At 46.0% G+C, this 16983-nt stretch overlaps 1 protein-coding gene across 1 annotated transcript in view; it reads right to left on the bottom strand.

Annotated features, from left to right (window-relative positions):
* The window catches only part of SCARB2 (scavenger receptor class B member 2), a 504993-nt gene that overhangs the window by 124964 nt on the left and 363046 nt on the right, over nt 1–16983 (bottom strand). Inside the window, exon 7 of the mRNA XM_085640974.1 lies at nt 4958–5136. Coding sequence (XP_085497100.1) covers nt 4958–5136 — 179 coding nt within the window. The remainder of the gene's footprint in view (nt 1–4957; nt 5137–16983) is intronic.

Below are 16983 nucleotides of genomic sequence, written 5' to 3'. Positions count from 1 at the left end.
CAATGTGCACACGATGAATATGGCCTTGGGAGGATTTTAACAACACGGACTTTGTGTGCGCATCACAGAAGAAACAGACGAAAAACTGAAAGTGAACTGGTTGGATCTTACTTGCTGATCTGGAGACTGCTGACCGGCCCAAGGAGGACTGGTGCGCCGGCAGACGATACCTCAGGGCGGAGCCAAGAGCCTCCGCAGGAAGACAGCTCCACAGGAAACCGCCGTTGACAGGCGGGAGCGAGCGCCGGAGCTGACAAGAATCAGGCTGCTGTTCCGATGCGGCTCTCGGTGGGCACCTATACTCCGCCGGGTAGAGAGAGCACTACGGGACCACCAAACCGGTGCTCACACAGGAGCTTGCACGAAGAACAGCTGGGCACCGTGGATACCGGCAGACGGGGCTGACCTGCGCAGCCCTCACAGGAACGCTGAGGCAACTGATGTCAACCCTCCGCAGGGTAGCAGTAACGACAACTCCAGAATTCGCCTCCCACACCGAAGCACTACACACAGGTTGGCAGCCGTCCCAGAGTCACTTCCACGCCGGACAGGCTCCGTGAGGGACACGCAGTACACCTGGAGCGGAACAACGCCACAGCTGGGAGAAGCAGAACAGCACCTTTGACCCAAGTCTGACTCGTACTTGAGCCCGTAGCAGGAGAGAACAACACAAAAAGGGGAGATGACCAGCTGCCCCCTCCGCAGACGTCGCCAGTGTTATAATGAAGAAAAGACCACACACGAGGTGAGTGTGACTCTGTTTATTCCAGTCATCCGCTCTCCACAATGAATCAGAACCTTCGTTTGTCAACATTCTATAGTGAGCTCCCACTGCCCAGCCGTACCAACAGGGCCAGCAGGGAGGGGGCATGGGCTATACCATTATACAAAATGATGGAGATTACAACACTAAGCCTTTCACTTTTGGTCTGCACCCTCATGAAAAATGTATGATGTTCCATAACAACGTAAATGCGTGCACCAAAGTGTATTTTTTACAGGAGTGCTGACATTTGATAGAGGTCTCCAGGTTCACTTTTGTGGTTACTCACTGCTATAAGATCTAAGATTTCGTAGATAATATGACCCTCCACATTCAGGTTATGAAGTAGAACGCCCTGTTTCCTGGCAGTAGAGAACCTTTCAGCCTGATAGCTACCAGATATGAATCAAACAAGTGTTTCCATTTTTCCAGGGCAACAATGGTTTACCCCTCTCCAACAGGAACTGTGGAGGTTGGCTCATGCTAGCCACCATCCCTGCAACTAAAATGAAAGTAACAAACTAACTCACCAATTTAAAATATTGAGTCAACACAAAAAGCCAACACAATTAATTGAAATAACGAAATGGCTTAAAAAACGAGGATATGTGTGCAACGTGGCTGTGTGATCGTTAAAATAGTGTGATCCCATTGTGGTGAACACGTGTACTACTTGCTTCTGGCACACAGCACTGGTTGAAATCATGGCAAAATAAAGCATTCTATCCAACTCAAGTAATATAAGCTAAAAAACCATTCTCTTGGGCAGAGTATCTCACCGTTTGAAACTGTTTCTTCCTCCTTCTAAAATGTGACCGTTATCAATGTCAGCAAGAATATGCATCAGTGTTGCCTAGCACTCCTTACATGCCGACACAGCATGTCCACTGTACACAGTTCAAGCGTGCCGTGACAGCGCATATATCGCACACGCATTGCGTGTCATCGACTACTCTTCTGCCTCCTACAGTACAAAGACGCACACACTAGCTTCCTACTAAGATGTAGGACGCCATGCATATTATCCAAGAATGCGTCTGGCTTCCACAACAAACACAGGCTTCTCTGACTAAGTTGACCGCTCACCACAGTCACAGTTCAATTACATCCACTCTCCTGCCACAAATCCATGCACAGACCTCAAGGCTCACCACACATCGTTTAACATTTTCTGCGTGGAGCAACTCATGGCTAACAGCCAGCCAAAGGGTTGAGAATTACCTCACCCAAAAAATGTCAGCCACGTACCGAAAGTTAAGAGTGAGAGTAGAAATTATTCACCGCTACAGTTTACGGGTCACTCTCAAAATCCTCTAGGTTTCCTTAGCACACATCCAAAATTCAAGTTCCCTATCTTCAAGCCTGCACAAGGAGTTGTCTGGTGGATGCACTCTGTAACTCGTCGCAAGTATTAAGGGAGTGCACACTACACTTTATACGGTTAACTCTCTTTATTGCATCCATCAAAGGTACACAGCCTCCTCTGAGTCAGCCTCAGTCCAACTGCCTAGTGGTTGCCTAACACATCTCGAAGTTCCATGTGATGTCTTCAGGGCTAAGTAATGTTAATACATGCAAATTCAGGCATGTATGCACAACCCGCGGGGGTAGCCACTCGGCCTCAGAATGCAGGCGCAAAATGGGCCATGGTGACAAAAAAGAAAAGTAAAATAAGGAGGGGCAGGAGTGGTGGGGGGGCACAGAGAATGGGGGGATTTCCAGCTAGCCAAGTCACCCATTAACACACACCAGCTCCGAAGGTTAGATCAAAGTTCCAACAACAGAAAAGATACTGCTCTACTAGTGAAAGGATCTGAGGAAGGTTTTAAAATCCTGTTTGAAGATTTCGTCACCACAAGCACAGTGAGGAACCTGAAGTCTGACCAAAAGCACCCATAGATAGTTCAATAAAAGATTAAGAAGGAGAAGGGCCTGGGTCAAATAGAGGTCCCCCTATCCCCATCATTCCCCAGAGGATTGGTGAGATCACTTCTGGGGTGGTACCCAAAAAAGAGGCGGGCCAGTTCAGACTCATACAGCATCTAACCTTCCCTGAAGGAGCTTTCATGAACGATGGGATCAGCCCTAAGGCATGCTCGGTGGGATACTCAACAGTGGAGAAAGTTAATGATTTAGTAAGGACAACAGGCAAGGGTCCCTCATGGCACAAGCAGACATTGAAACTGTGTTTCGGGCCAGGTGCACCTTGACCAAGCGATGCCAATGGGGTGGTCTGTGTCTTGCACGTATTTCGAGCGTTTCAGAGAACATTTTTAGAATGAGCCCTGCAAAAGGACACACATGGTGGGCAAGCTACACTACCTTGATGACTTCCTGTTCATGGGGCAGGCAGGTACAGGTGAGTGCATGACCACATCGAGGCCATTCCAGGAACTAGCTGCAGACATAGGCGTTCCGCTAGCAGTGGACAAAACGGTTTGCCCGGCAACAAAATTATTTGGATTGAGTTAGACTCCATCGCGGGCACATCTAGGATACCAGAGGACAAGGCCCATGAGTTGAGAAAGTAGTTAAGGGATATGTGCAGCAAAAAAAAAGCTATGCTCCGGGAACTGCTAAGGTTATTAGGAAAGTTAAACTTTGCAGCTAGGGTTATAAAAGCAAGGCGAGTTTTCGCACGATGCCTGACCCGGCTGATCGCTGGATTGCAGAAGAAGCATCATCATATTAGGCTTGGGCAGGGGTAAAAAGTGACCTGGCCATTTGGCACTAGGTTCCTGGAGGAGTTCAATGAGCTTTTAATATGGAGAGAAGGATGGGTGACGGCCAGACAAATAACCCTTTTCACAGACGCAGCAGGTCGCAAAGGCTTTAGAGTAACATTAGGAAAGGCATGGTGTGCGTGGAAATGGCCCAAGAAGTGGGAAGAGTTGGACATCACAAAGGATATCACCGTTCCTGAGTTATTCCTGTTAGTTGTGGCACTGACAGTCTGGCGGGAAAAGTTGAGAAGCCTGAAACTCATCCTCTGGTCTAACAATCAAGGGGTGGTGTAATAAATAAACAATGGGGCAGCCAGATTCCCTACTATACTGACGCTTATGAGGTACATGGTGAAGTGACAACTGGAGGGCAACCTCGACAGAAAGGCAAGGCATGTCCCTGGGATTGAGAAATCACTGGCAGATTTGCTCTTTCATTTCCAGATGCGCAAGTTCATGAACCTAGCACCAAGCGCCTGGGAGGGAAGAGACAGGGTACAAGATGATCCATAAAATTCAAAAAGTTGACCCAGATTATGGATGCATTTGAGTGGGTGGATCTAGACGCATCTGAGGTCTCCTTGTTCAAGGTGGAAATTCACCACAGCGTTTTCTGGGGCAATCAGGGGGAGTGAGCATGTGGCCCCAGCGCAAAGGGAGGTGGACATCAGCATGCCTGCAAGCGATGGATGTCACGCTAGACTTGTCACAGGTAGAACTACTATTGAGGAAATCAAAAATGGACCAGCAAGGAAAAGGGTCCAGGGTACAGCTGCATTGCATATAGGACCCCAGGTACTGACCAGTGCGCTGCTTGTATTCCAACATGGCGCCGTGGCCCATTGGGGGGGTGGGGAAATCACTCTTCAGGCACGAGGACCTTCTGAGCAAGTTTCAATTCATGGCAGTTATAAACAAAGCTCTCGGCTGGGCGGGTCTACAGTCCTCCTTCTTTGGGTCCCACTCCTGCCGAATAGGGGCGGCAACAAGGGCCACACGAAAAGGATGCCAGAGGCAGAGATCAAAACAGAGGGAAGATGGCACTCCACGCTTTCAAATCTTAATTGAGGTTCCAACTTTCGTGACCAAGCATGGACCGCGCTACGTGCAAACGGACAGCTGTTATTGTTGACCTGGCAGGGGTCTGGCCCAGGACAGCTTGGGTGGAGTACAGTGTATGGGGACTGTCTGGAAACTGATGATTACTATTGAAAGAATTTTTATTTTTCTCCAAATTTTTGATTTTGTCTAACTTTGCACACCTAAAGTCACAAATGCACAGCCCCCAAATAACTGCCAACGGATAAAAATATAACCTGACCTATATGCCAACTTAAAAATAAAACTCATGTTCCCATCGCCAGGCTAATAAATGCTTTTGGATTCTGCAGAAGCATTGTAACTCTAGTTAAATAGGAAAAAAGCAAGATGTTAGAGCCGACAAAATAATGATTATTCTGTAACTTATTACCTTGTTTACAGCTGCTGACATTCAGAACACCGGAACCGAGGCAATTACCCGCCGGTACACAGAATCCTGCATTGTCCGGATTTTCTGTTGCATTGGCAAAAACCTTTGCTGGTGGAACGAACCGGAAAGCTGAGACTCCCTTGACATTCACATTGCTCTCATATAACGCATACAGAGATCTGTAAAGGACAATAAAGATAAGAAGGCCCTGAATTACTTTGACAGACCAAGAGAAGAAAAGATCACACAACCATAAAGTAGTAAACGGACTACATGTTGGCAGCCATTCAAACAGCTTGCATGCTATCCCAAGGTTCAGGGACAAGAATAACCAAAAATAATCAAACTAACAATAGGCAAAACCAACTGTAAAATGAATCATACACAATTGCCCTTTTTCACCCTCCTAGGACAAAATCATTTCAGGTGCAAACTTGAATTTGCCCCCAAATTGGTATGTCAACTCTTAGATATTACCACATGGGCATCCACACAAATTTTTCCAAGGGCTGAGGGGGGTGGTAATTTTAACATCATCCATCCTCTGGCATGATGTGCATCAGCTGGGCTACAAGAAACTCTGGGGCGCAGGAGGAGCCATGGGTCGCAGGAAGCATATGTTCCCTTACACCATAAGATTGTTTTGCCACAGCCATCTCTTTCTTTTGTGGCCTCTGGTTGATATCACACCTTCTAGCAGTTTGTAAAGAAAAAAACAGTTCTGCAGGCAGGAGCGGCTACTGGCCAAAGGTGAAAAGGCTCAGATTTGCAAAGGGTTGAGAAACCTGATGCAAAAGCTTAATAGAAGGATCAAGCTCCCATTGTCTGATATGTTTTTATATCACCACTATTGAATGCACCACATTATTCATACACACATGATCAAGGCACTATCAATGAATAATAAAAAAAAACATGTAGAATTTGCATTTGGTGTACGCAGAAACAAATGACAATTACAATATATGACAAAAGTATTTATTTTGGAAATGTTTTAACTTAAATATATTCAAATAATACAATCAAATGTATTACCTTGAATAAAATACCAACTGTTTTCATCCAAATTGGAAAATAAAACATATAAACTTAACCTGGACAATTGTTGCAGGTTAGGAGCTGCAAGCTGCAAGCATCAACAATCTTGCTGAAATTGAACAATCACATTTTTCAATGAGTAGTTTTATACAGTTTTTGTTCACTGGTAAGTGATCCCAAAAAAGGAACTGTAAACGTCTGTGCAAATGTATCAATTTCTTTTCTAAATCAGCTTTTTTCATCAATTTTTGCTTGATGTATACTCATCATGCACAAACCCGATAATCTGCCATTGTCGACCTCAACCAGGTTTTCACCGTTCTCATTGTGCTGAAAGACCGTTTTCCTGTTCAAGTCGTCACTGGTAACGTGAGAGCGATGAGAATTGCTTGCTAGACTGATGGAAATAAATCTGTGTGGTTTAGCATATCCAGATATCTATTGTCAAACTGCTCGTCCTTCGTTGACCAGATCTCAAACCATGTGACTGCTTCGGCTTTCAGGTTTTTAATGTCGTAAATTTCTCCGATGTTTGCAATATGCCATTTCTATTTTTAAACTGCCATTTTTGGCATGTGTTTTGGGTTAAGTGAAAACAGACCCACACTTTTCTTGTTTTCATTACCAAACCGGCTTTCCAATGATGCGATTATAGAGTCCATGTATGGCCCATATATAGACTGTCGATAACATTCTTCCACAGAAGAGGAACCAAAGTTAGAATAAAATATTTGCCGCCCACACTGTCTGAGAACACAAAGTTCAATGTTCAATTTTTCAGCCACTGTTTGAACATTTGAAAAAAGTTCCTGAAATTGCTCTTCTGCTTTTTGTCTGTGATCACACAGTAAGATGGTTTTACAACATGAATACACACCTTGAGGATATCAAGCTGAACAGCTTGGAGAGCCTGGCTTACAGATTCCAATCTTGTTAAGTATTCTGAAATTATGCTCAAGTAAGAGAGAAAGCTCACTGTGCTTGAGGAACATTGCAATTGATACGCATTTTGATGTGTTCTTTCTGATGATATAGTAACCAGTAAGCTTAATTGCTTAAAAACCTTTTCAAAGATTGAGCTAAATATTCTAATGCTCTTGTATTTTGCTGTCCATCGTGTTTCACTCAGCAATGGCACATTGGGAATAAGAGATCATACTTTCAGACTCTCACGGAAAAACGTGTTGATGGCTTTCACTGTGCCATTAGAATTCCATATATCAGGAACAGAATTCAGGTCAATAACAACCAAATTAAGTTTATGTGCAGCAGAGTGAGCAAAAGCAGCTTTAGGATATGTTCTCATTATTATGGTTTGAACACCACCTTCCTTTCCTGCCATTGTAGAGCATCCATCAAATCATTGGCCATGGAGTTTTTCTGAGTGTATGTATCCCTAATCATATTTCCAATTGAGATATCATCCATTTCTTTTAATGTTGCCAAGGAATTATTCTCTGATTACAGCTATGGCGTTACTTGTGTCTACCAAATGAACTCCAAATGACATTTGTTTCTTTCAGGACATATCAGCACTTTCATCAGCAATGATTGAAAATCCATTTGACAGATAGACTAAGGATACCAGATATTGTCTTAATGTTTCTTCACAAAATGTAATCAATTCATGTTCAACTCGAACTGATGTATAACGTGCAGTAACTAGTGCATTTTCCAGATTGTTCTTTAGGATCACATCTCCTGCTTCAATGCCAAATTGGAACAGACTTTGCACACTTGCAGTTGTAGTTTTTTCCCACGTAAAGCATTGCTATGTGTGCCACAAAATAAGATAGTGGACAAAATTGGAAATAACCTTTTCCAATTTTCTTCAACATGCCTTTTCACAGCACTGTCTATTTGGCAAACAATACCTGTCTCTGGTTTCTTTCTGATTGCCAAAATGTGAGTGGCATCCACTTGTGCGTTTTTATGCCAAAGCGATAAAACATGGTTGCGTGTACTTTCATGGAAGTCTTTATATTTTGTGAAAGGCGTAGTTATGAATGCTCCTTGTGTCCCACGAAGAACTGGCTGTGGAAAAACCATGTAATACTTGCAAATGGCACTTTTCAGTTGTGGAGAGTAGTTGAGCCAAGTTGAATATTGATTAATCCATTCCATTCCAAAAACTTTATTTAGGCCACAAAAGACCATAAAAGTACATTTGACAATAAAACATTAACACACTTAAAAAATATTTGCAATAGTTCATTCAATATTACCGAGTTCATTTTCGTTGACTTCACAACAGTTTTACAAAGATACACATAAGGAAGAAAAAAAAAAAAGGATAAAAACGGATACAATAAAAATTAGGATAAAAGTTTTACAAAGTTAGGAATGGATATAACCTAGATCCGGAGGGGACGTATAAATGATAAAAAACAATCCTATGCGTAATCAACTATTTCTCTCCTCCCGGAATCAACTACTTTAAAAAGGGACGCCTAATGAACCACATTGAGTTTAAAAAGCGTGAAACAGCAAACACTATTGGCGGGTAAGTTACATATTTTAAGACCCTCAGTGCCTCTGCGCAACGCACAAAGCCGATGTTCTTGCACAGTTGGATTAGCCAACGCTTGTGCGGCGTGAGATAGGCTGGACAAAAAAAGAAAATGTGGGTAATCGACTCTTCCTTGTATTTACAAGCGGGGCACTCATTATTGCTTTCTTTAGCCCATTTGCTGGTAAAAGAATGAAGTGGGAGGGACCCTATCCTAAACTGAACATAAAGTTTCCTGGCTAAAGGGGGTTCGATGGTATCCAGAAAAGATTCTCTTTTGAACACGTCTTTGATTTGGAGGAAATCCATAGTCAAACGACTGTGAGAAGAACTTTCCTGGGTAAACGCTAGTTTGTGGGATCTATAACATCCAACTAGAGCCACCCTGGGGGTCATTGGGCATGTTATGTCAGGTGTCCTCCATAAATTTGGCATACCTAACTTAAATGCGTGGTCTCTTATATGGTTTAACCAGAAAATTTTCTTAAGAGTACTGGGAGCTAAAAACTCCTTAAGTTCAACCCTAAAGGTGGACAATTCCGGGGTCGCTCATAGATGACGCCAAAATGTGATGGGTCTAAGGGCGATCTCCTCATCTATGGGCCTAATACTAAAGTCCATGCGAATAGGCAGCAAGGGAGTACTACGAGGGAGGCCTAGGAGCTGCTGCAAGAAGCTATTTTCCACCTTACTCCGATCAGAAAAGGTGCGGTGCCCCCACAGTTCTGCCCCATATAAAGTAGCACCCTGTGCTTGTGCCTTATAAACTTCCACCACAGGCCCCGCCGGTTTAAATGCAGAGGAGCTATGTAATTTCATAATCCCACCCACTGTCTGTGTAAGCCTGAGCCTTGCCTTTGTCATCTGTGGTCCCCATTCAAAGTGTTCGGACAAAGTTACACTCAAATAATCAAACACCTTAACTCTTTCCAGGGGAATTCAATAAAGAAATGGGTTGGGGCGAGTAGTTTTAGGGGGGTTGAAGACCATATACTTTGTTTTTAAAATACTGATCTCCAATCCCCGGAGTTTGCAGAAATTAGCAAACTCATCAAGAATACGCTGAATACCCATTGGTGTTTTAGCAAGTAGGAGGGTGTCGTCTGCGAACATCAGCGCCGGCACCCTCCCTGAGGCTAACTTTGGGGCATCAATGTCTTTAATTCTATTGAGATGGTCAATGAGCCCGTTGACAAAGAGGCAGAATAAAGTGGGGGCCAGGACACAGCCCTGGTGAACCCCTTTCCTAACTGGGAAGCGCGAGGTAAGCTCCCCGTATTTTCCACATCTCACTTGGGCAAAGTTGTCTTGATAGAGCCTTACAATGACATTAAGGAGATAAGATGGAACTCCCAGATCTCTGAGCACTTCCCAGAGTCTTTCACTAGGTACGAAATCAAAAGCTGACTTCAGATCAACAAAAATCAAGTAGAGGCTGCCACCCTCTACTGTCACCGTTTTCCAGAAAAGAAGTTAGAGTCTAAAAATCTGGTCCACGGTTGACATGTTTGATCTGAAGGCAGCCTGATATGGGGTCAAAATCTCCTTTTCTTCCATCCAGCCTTGGAGTCGATCTAAAAGGACCCGACCGAAAAGTTTTTGGGTGATATCGATTAAACTGATCGGCCTGTAATTGATTGGGCAGTCTTTTTTGTGTATGGGAACAATCTCGGCCCCACACCATGTGTCCGGGGGCTTCATGCCTTTCATAACAGCATTAAATAGAACCCAAAGATAGGGTGCCCAGATTTTGGGTTCCTCTTTGTAAAGGTCACCTGGTAGTTTATCTAGGCCCGGCGCTTTATTGCTGTGGAGTCTATTAATAGTGTTGCCCACTTCGGTCATGGTGATCTCAGTTATACCCTCACTGTCAGGTTCTAATATTACAGCGGGATTACCGGTACAGTCGGACTGTCTTCTCTAGCTGAGTACAGCGACTCAAAGTGGGACTCCCATACTTTGGGAGCTATATTTGGCTCTATCGACAAGCTCCCTTCCCTATCACCAGAGCTTACTATTGCCCAAAAAGTGTTCAAATCCTTATCATCTAGGGCAATCCTGAGTGTTTCCCATCTGTCACTTTCCCACCTTTTCTTTTGCTGTTTGGTTATCTCTTTATAACCGGCCCGGGTAGATTTAATTAAGGGCTTGTCCTTCGCTTTCAATGCCGCTAGTAGGGCTTGCTTGGCCATACGGCACTTGTCATTAAACCAGGGACATTTAAATGTTTCGGTTCCCTCCTCCGCACCAGGGAATGGAATACATCCACCAACTTCTCCAGTAGCCCTTGGTGCGTAAGACTTGCCTTGTCCAGCTCCAGTAGGGGACCACCCGCCTGCACTATCTCCCACATTTTATTCAGTGACGGAATGGCTGTCTGATGAACTTTGGCCAGCTTAGGGGGTGAGTGTTGTATATAACCCCATCTAACATTTCTTCTATTGTTAGTCAATGTTAGTGCTCGGGCGGTCTATCCACTGGGGCAGCAGAGTTAGAAATACCAAGGTCCTCTGCTCTCAGGCTCAAGATCAAGGCGTTATGATCACTATCATGTCTAATAGTGATTCGAAAGTCAAGGACCCATCCCCATGATCTTGTTTCTACTAGAATATAGTCAAGTAAGGATGCTCGATTAAATGTAAGTTGTCCGGGGCGGTCCGATTTGGTATGCCCATTACATGCCTTTAGTGACAAGGCCAACGAGAGTGAATTAAGTTGTATTGCCAGTGGTGACCAAATCCTAATGGTACTAATCTGGGGATCGCGGACTGACCAGAGAATATCCTCCTCACTGAGCATGAAGTGATCCTGATCAGTAAGGGGTTCATATTGACAATTAAAATCACCCCCAACAATGAGCCAGATAGCTGGGTCCAGAGTTGAAATAAAGAGCCCTAACTGATCGATGGTAGCAGATTCCTGGCTGTTACTGACAGGTCTTGAATACACGTTAATTAGGGGGATTTTTACAGAGGAGGGAAAAGTGAGCAGAACACACTGGATGTCATTTGAAGGAGTTGCCAACTGATCGGCTCTACAACCCAAATGAGTACCCACCCAGATAGACAACCCGCCTGAGGGTCTCCCCCTTCCCCCAAAGGTAGCAAAGGAATTGAAAGAGGCAAAACCCACCTGCTGAAACTCTTCCCTCGCCCATGTCTCCTGGAACAGATAGATGTCCTGCTCTGCCACAAAAAGCCCCCATTCTGGACAGGATAGTTTATTTTTAAGGCCCGCCAGATTCCATGATAGAACCCTAATACTGTTATCTGTACCTCTTTTCCTTCTCAAGGCATCAACAGCGCTGTTATTAGGGGCCACTCTGTCACCTTGTTGGACTAGATGGGAATTATCTGGAACAGGATAGGACTTACTGTCTTTCTTTGACTCACTATCTGGGGCGTTGGAGATAGTAATTGGGGGCCCCCTGGGGTGGATGGTTTCACAAGGAGAGTTTATTAACTGGGGGAGATATAAACTCCTATCCCTAGGTGTTCGCCTCAAACAATTCCCAGCATTATACATCGGGTCCTGGCTGTATGGTCCTGAATTCCCTTCCATAATTGTCCCTTCCCTCAGTCAATCCACCGCCTCCAAGCTATCATATCTGTTGTTAACCGGGATGATTAATCCCAAACACGGCGGAAACAGCGTGGTCCACCTGAATCCTTCTTGAAGTCATACTTTTCTGGTGGGGTATACGTATTTCTTAGTAGATTGTAATTTAAAATCATCTGTTAGTTTTTTTGATGATTAAAATACAATGCAATTGTATTTACAGGAGTATCAACATCATGGCTACATTCTGTTGGAGCTGAAACTGGACCTGCAGAACTGCTTATGCTTTGCTCTTCAGCCTCCTGTTCACCATGTCTAGATTCTTTTCTTGCTTCCTTAATATCAGATTCTAAATCATCCAACTTTCGTTTTGAAAAAAATTTGAGGATGCCCATTGTAGGAGAGTAGGGTCTGCAATCCTATGATCACCCAGATTTTTTGCTTTTGCTTCATTGGTTTACGACTTTCTCCGGCTGTGGGCCTGCCAATCAGACCCACAGCCTAGCTGTTCTCTCTCGAAATTAACACACATGTACGTTAGGTGCATCCACTAATTGGAACTGGGCCACCTTGTCAGTCCCTGTCTCAGCATACCACAGGTATCCAGGGCATCGGTGTACCCAGGGCCTACCAGGGGCTGAAGCATGTATTATGCCACCCCTGGAATGGCCGCCCAAATCTGACACAACTGGCTGCACGACAGCTGGGGCCACGTGGTGTAATCACCCGTTGCTGTAGGTGTAGTATTCCTACACCTAAACCCTAAAATGGACACATGGATTCCTATCAGTCACTCCTATAGCAGGCCTTATCAATCCTGAAGGCAGAGTGCAGGGAATCATGTGGGACGGTGCTCTGGCGCGAGCTGAGCCCGTCGACGGCTTGCGGAACCAAGCCCTAATAGCCGTTCCATGGTGACGCGGGCCAACTACTTTTAAGGCATTATAATCCTTGCAGTTATTTGCTAACTTTGGCATCGCATCACCTATACATGTCGAGTAAGGTGTCATACGAATGGGAATACGAACCCCTCGCCAGTCCTGGTGACGGGGTTAGCATTCCCCCCTTTTAGAGGGACACGACATGGAAGTAACCTTGAACCCCGGTTAAAGTTGACTCAAGCCTCAGCATCACAAAATGGATGCTGCCACCAGACACAAGTCTGACCTCCTGCTGCTGGGGGACCTTCCAGCAAGGGGAGCTTGGACAAAGGGTTTCCTGTCGAGGGCGGTGTTAGCACCGTCCCAGACAGGGTTTGTGTATCCCAGGTAGGCAGGGCTGAAAGGAAGGTGATTGCAAGTGGCACCCCGGTGCTCACTGTGCATAGCCCGGCTCAAACCAGTTTCAGGGGCACACCAGCCCCTGAGCTGGCGCGAAGCCGGACAAAGGATAGGGGTGTAACCACCCCCCTCCTGGCTCCACCCATAGGTAGAACCTAGTCACGGGCCAGCCCCTTTTCTTAGAATAAAAGTAGGAGCGAGTCCCCTTCCCAAATTGGATAATCAGATAATCGGATAACTCCGAATCACGAACCACTTTCCACGAAAGGAACTCTTGACTATTTCTGAAGACTCTCCCTTGTGGCTAAGGAGTAGCCACCCTGCACCAGCAGGCACCATCTAAGCGCTTGCGGTTTGCTGTAAGTCTCTCCTACGGATCAAGACTGCCCAGCTCGACGAGACCCGAGTTCCCTGCCATCTCTGACCTTTTACCTCCCTCATCAGCTCAGCTGAGAGTCGTAGGTGTGACGAGACCTGCGGGACCGGCTATCTTCAGAAACTGCACGACGCTTATCTAGCACGCCCACCGAGGGACCCTCGAGTGAGTGCACCTAGGGTTTGAGAAGCCCTAACCCTGAGCAGCTCCAGCATCGAAGTCTGCCTCCCCAGCATCCCCGAGATCTGCGTGGGGGCCCTTCCGCTCCTTGTTGTTCACCGCGTTGTTCGACCACTTGCCGCCCGGCTTGTGGCCCTCTTCACGACGCACCACGATTGTTTCATCACTAGTCTGGTTGCTCCAGACTGGCTCTTGCTCCCCTTCAACGGAGGAGTACCACGGACCCTCCTGGTCCACTCCCGACGCCATCTTGACTCCCCCGCTCGGGTGGCCACTGCCAAGATCCGCTGCCCCTTCCTGGGCCCAGCATCATCGACAGCAGACACCTTCGTGGGACAGCTCGCCCTCCATCCTGGTCGCCGCCGCGCCTCCTGGTCCGAGGAACAGCCGAGTCCGACGTCACCCACTCACCTGGTCGAGGTGACTTCAGCCGGTACCCTCCTGGTACCCACACGATCGCTGGCTAGCGGTTGAGAACTGAGTCCCCTCTGCTTTCAGGTTTTCCTTCACCACCGATCCAGGCTTGGATCGCTCTGAACATCGTCACTGGTCGCCTGCCAGCAACTTCTTCTTTCAGGCTCCTGAGACTACACGAGGACTCCCGACATCTTGACGAACTTCACGCAGCCGCAGCCTCCGGGCTAGGTAACTCGAGCATCTCGGTGCTCCATCGCAGGTTTGCTCTACAAGTGTCCAGTTCCTTTTTCGTTTAGTCCCACTGATCGGATCACTCCGGAATCAGTATCTCCAGACTCTAACCATTCGCACTTCACTGTTAGTGTAGATGGTTTCTCGTGCCCCTCGGGCATTTGTGTAAATTGTGCAACTGAAGTATTTTCCTAAGAGTTTTGTCGTGTGCTTAGCTCCCTGACTCATAAAGAGCCAGGGTAGTCTTGTTATAAATAAATATCCTTTTATTTTCATAACAACTTGTGTGGTGTCCTTTCACTTGGTGTTCAAGGGGTATATGTGATGGTAAACAGCTGGCTTAACACGCCCTCTAGAGTTTAGCCTAAAGACTGCTCGTATCCACGCTACTAGGATAGCTGGTCTAAAAGGTTGACTTACAACCAATCATCAATAAGGGTCGTTTGGAATGATACACAGTGATCACTAGAATAGTGAGCACTACATATCAGGCCAACTTCTCACACCCATTTCTAAAAAGAAAGGGGGATCATTAAATACTCTGCTCATCACCAGGCTGACTGCATTGAATAAACTGAGTTGTAGATAAGCTGTAGGGAGCTGAACAATAGCTTTAAATTTCTGCTGCAAGGAGAACCAAGCTTTCCTTGTATAACGCATAGTTATATTGGTAAAATTAGATTTGTGAATGACAAATAACTCACCTACAATGCATTATATATTGACTACAGCACTGGTTGCAGTAATATAAACTTGAAAAAGGAAAAGTGGATGTGTGTAGGTATATGTACACACACCATATACATATACTGTAGTACCAGATTTCACTTGCCACAGCACAAGACTGCATGCACAGCAGTTGCCACAGCACTAGATTGCACCCACAGCTACAAATTGCCCCCACAACACTTGTCTTAGCAGGGGATGGCATCCACACCACTCACCAGATATAATCCCACATCACCAGGTATAACCTCACCACACAAGATAATCATGTAACCCCCCATGGTGGCACAAAATATAAACCCACTACCTTCTCCTGCCCCATTTTTCTCTGCTCTCTCCTTCCACTCCCTACGTTTTTCTGAGTGCTTTCTGCTGCTTTTAACGTGTTTTTTTTACTCCTTCCTCTCCCATTTTTCCTGAGTGCTTGCTCATGATTTTGCCTCTTTTTTTCTGCTTTTATTTATTTCCTCCGCTTTTCTGAGTGCTTGCTGTAGTTGTTTCCCCTCAATATTCAAAGCGCTGCGCAAAACTGCCCAACAAAAGCTTGAGGCAGAAAACTATGACATACAGGCTACAAAGCTGGATGCAGGTCAGTGGGGTACCAAAAAGCGCTTTGAGGTAAGCCAGTAAGTGAAGGGCCTGGTAACTTACTGCTGCTGATGCAGCGCATGACAGACGCTGCTAGATTCTGGAAGTCTTCCGTCTGATGTGCGTCCTGACTGAGATCGCTGCTGCGCAGTTCGCAATATGCTAAGGGTTGGGACGGGGCAGATCGCACCATGATTGGTCCAACACCAAGTCAGGACACAAGTGCGGCGGCTCCCATTGGTAGCGCTCAGCTACCAATCACAGTGCTGCCTGCGGACAGAGGTCGGACTGTCATTGGTAGCTGAGCCCTACACTACTTTCAGTGAGAGTCTCATTTGGTAGCATTGTAGCACTCATCTACTGATGACAATAGGGTCTACAGCTGCTTGCAGCCAGAATGACGGACCCCACCCACCCGCCGTTAGTTGACCCAGCGGGGGCAATGGCACCTGTAAGACTAGTGCAGACGAAGTGTAACTCAGTGCTTTAAATGGGCCGGTACTCACCGGTACTGAGTACCGGCACTTCTTTTTTTTTATCCCCAAGAGTACCGGCACTTTTTCCTTACTAAGGAGAGTACCGGTACTCATTCAATCTGGTCAGCGTTTGTTTCAGGTACAGTGAGCATGCATCACATTTTCGCACCGTGACACATGCTCACATGATGGCTGTAATGTGTGCCGTGGCGCAGCAGTGACGTGGCACAGCCAAGCAACGTCTGACGTCACCCGCCAGGTAGTTGTTTGGCGCGAAGGATCGGAAGCCGTTTAAAAAGGCCAGTTTAGGCTGGTTTTCCTATTTCGGTTTCCCAGCGGCAGCGCAGGACGGAAAGCAGAGCCACAGGATCAGCACAGAAGAGCAGAATCGTGAAGGGATTTGCCATCGCCAGCGAGGAACCCTCTCCATCAACTCCTCGGTACATAGGTCAGTACCCTGCACGCTTTTTGTTTTGGTTCTTCCTGCACTCTGACTGCCTCATGCCACTTCAAAGCCTGCACTCTGCTACTCTGCCATCCAAAACACCGTGCAAAACTGAATTATGTCTGAAAGAAATAATTGCATTATTTCCGCATGCGCACTTTTAATCTTTTTCCAAGTTTATTTCCGCACTATTTGATTTGTG

This window comes from Triturus cristatus, chromosome 2_2 (assembly GCF_964204655.1).
Source record: "Triturus cristatus chromosome 2_2, aTriCri1.1, whole genome shotgun sequence".
NCBI lineage: Eukaryota > Metazoa > Chordata > Amphibia > Caudata > Salamandridae > Triturus > Triturus cristatus.
This window is presented reverse-complemented; position numbering and strand designations above follow the sequence as displayed.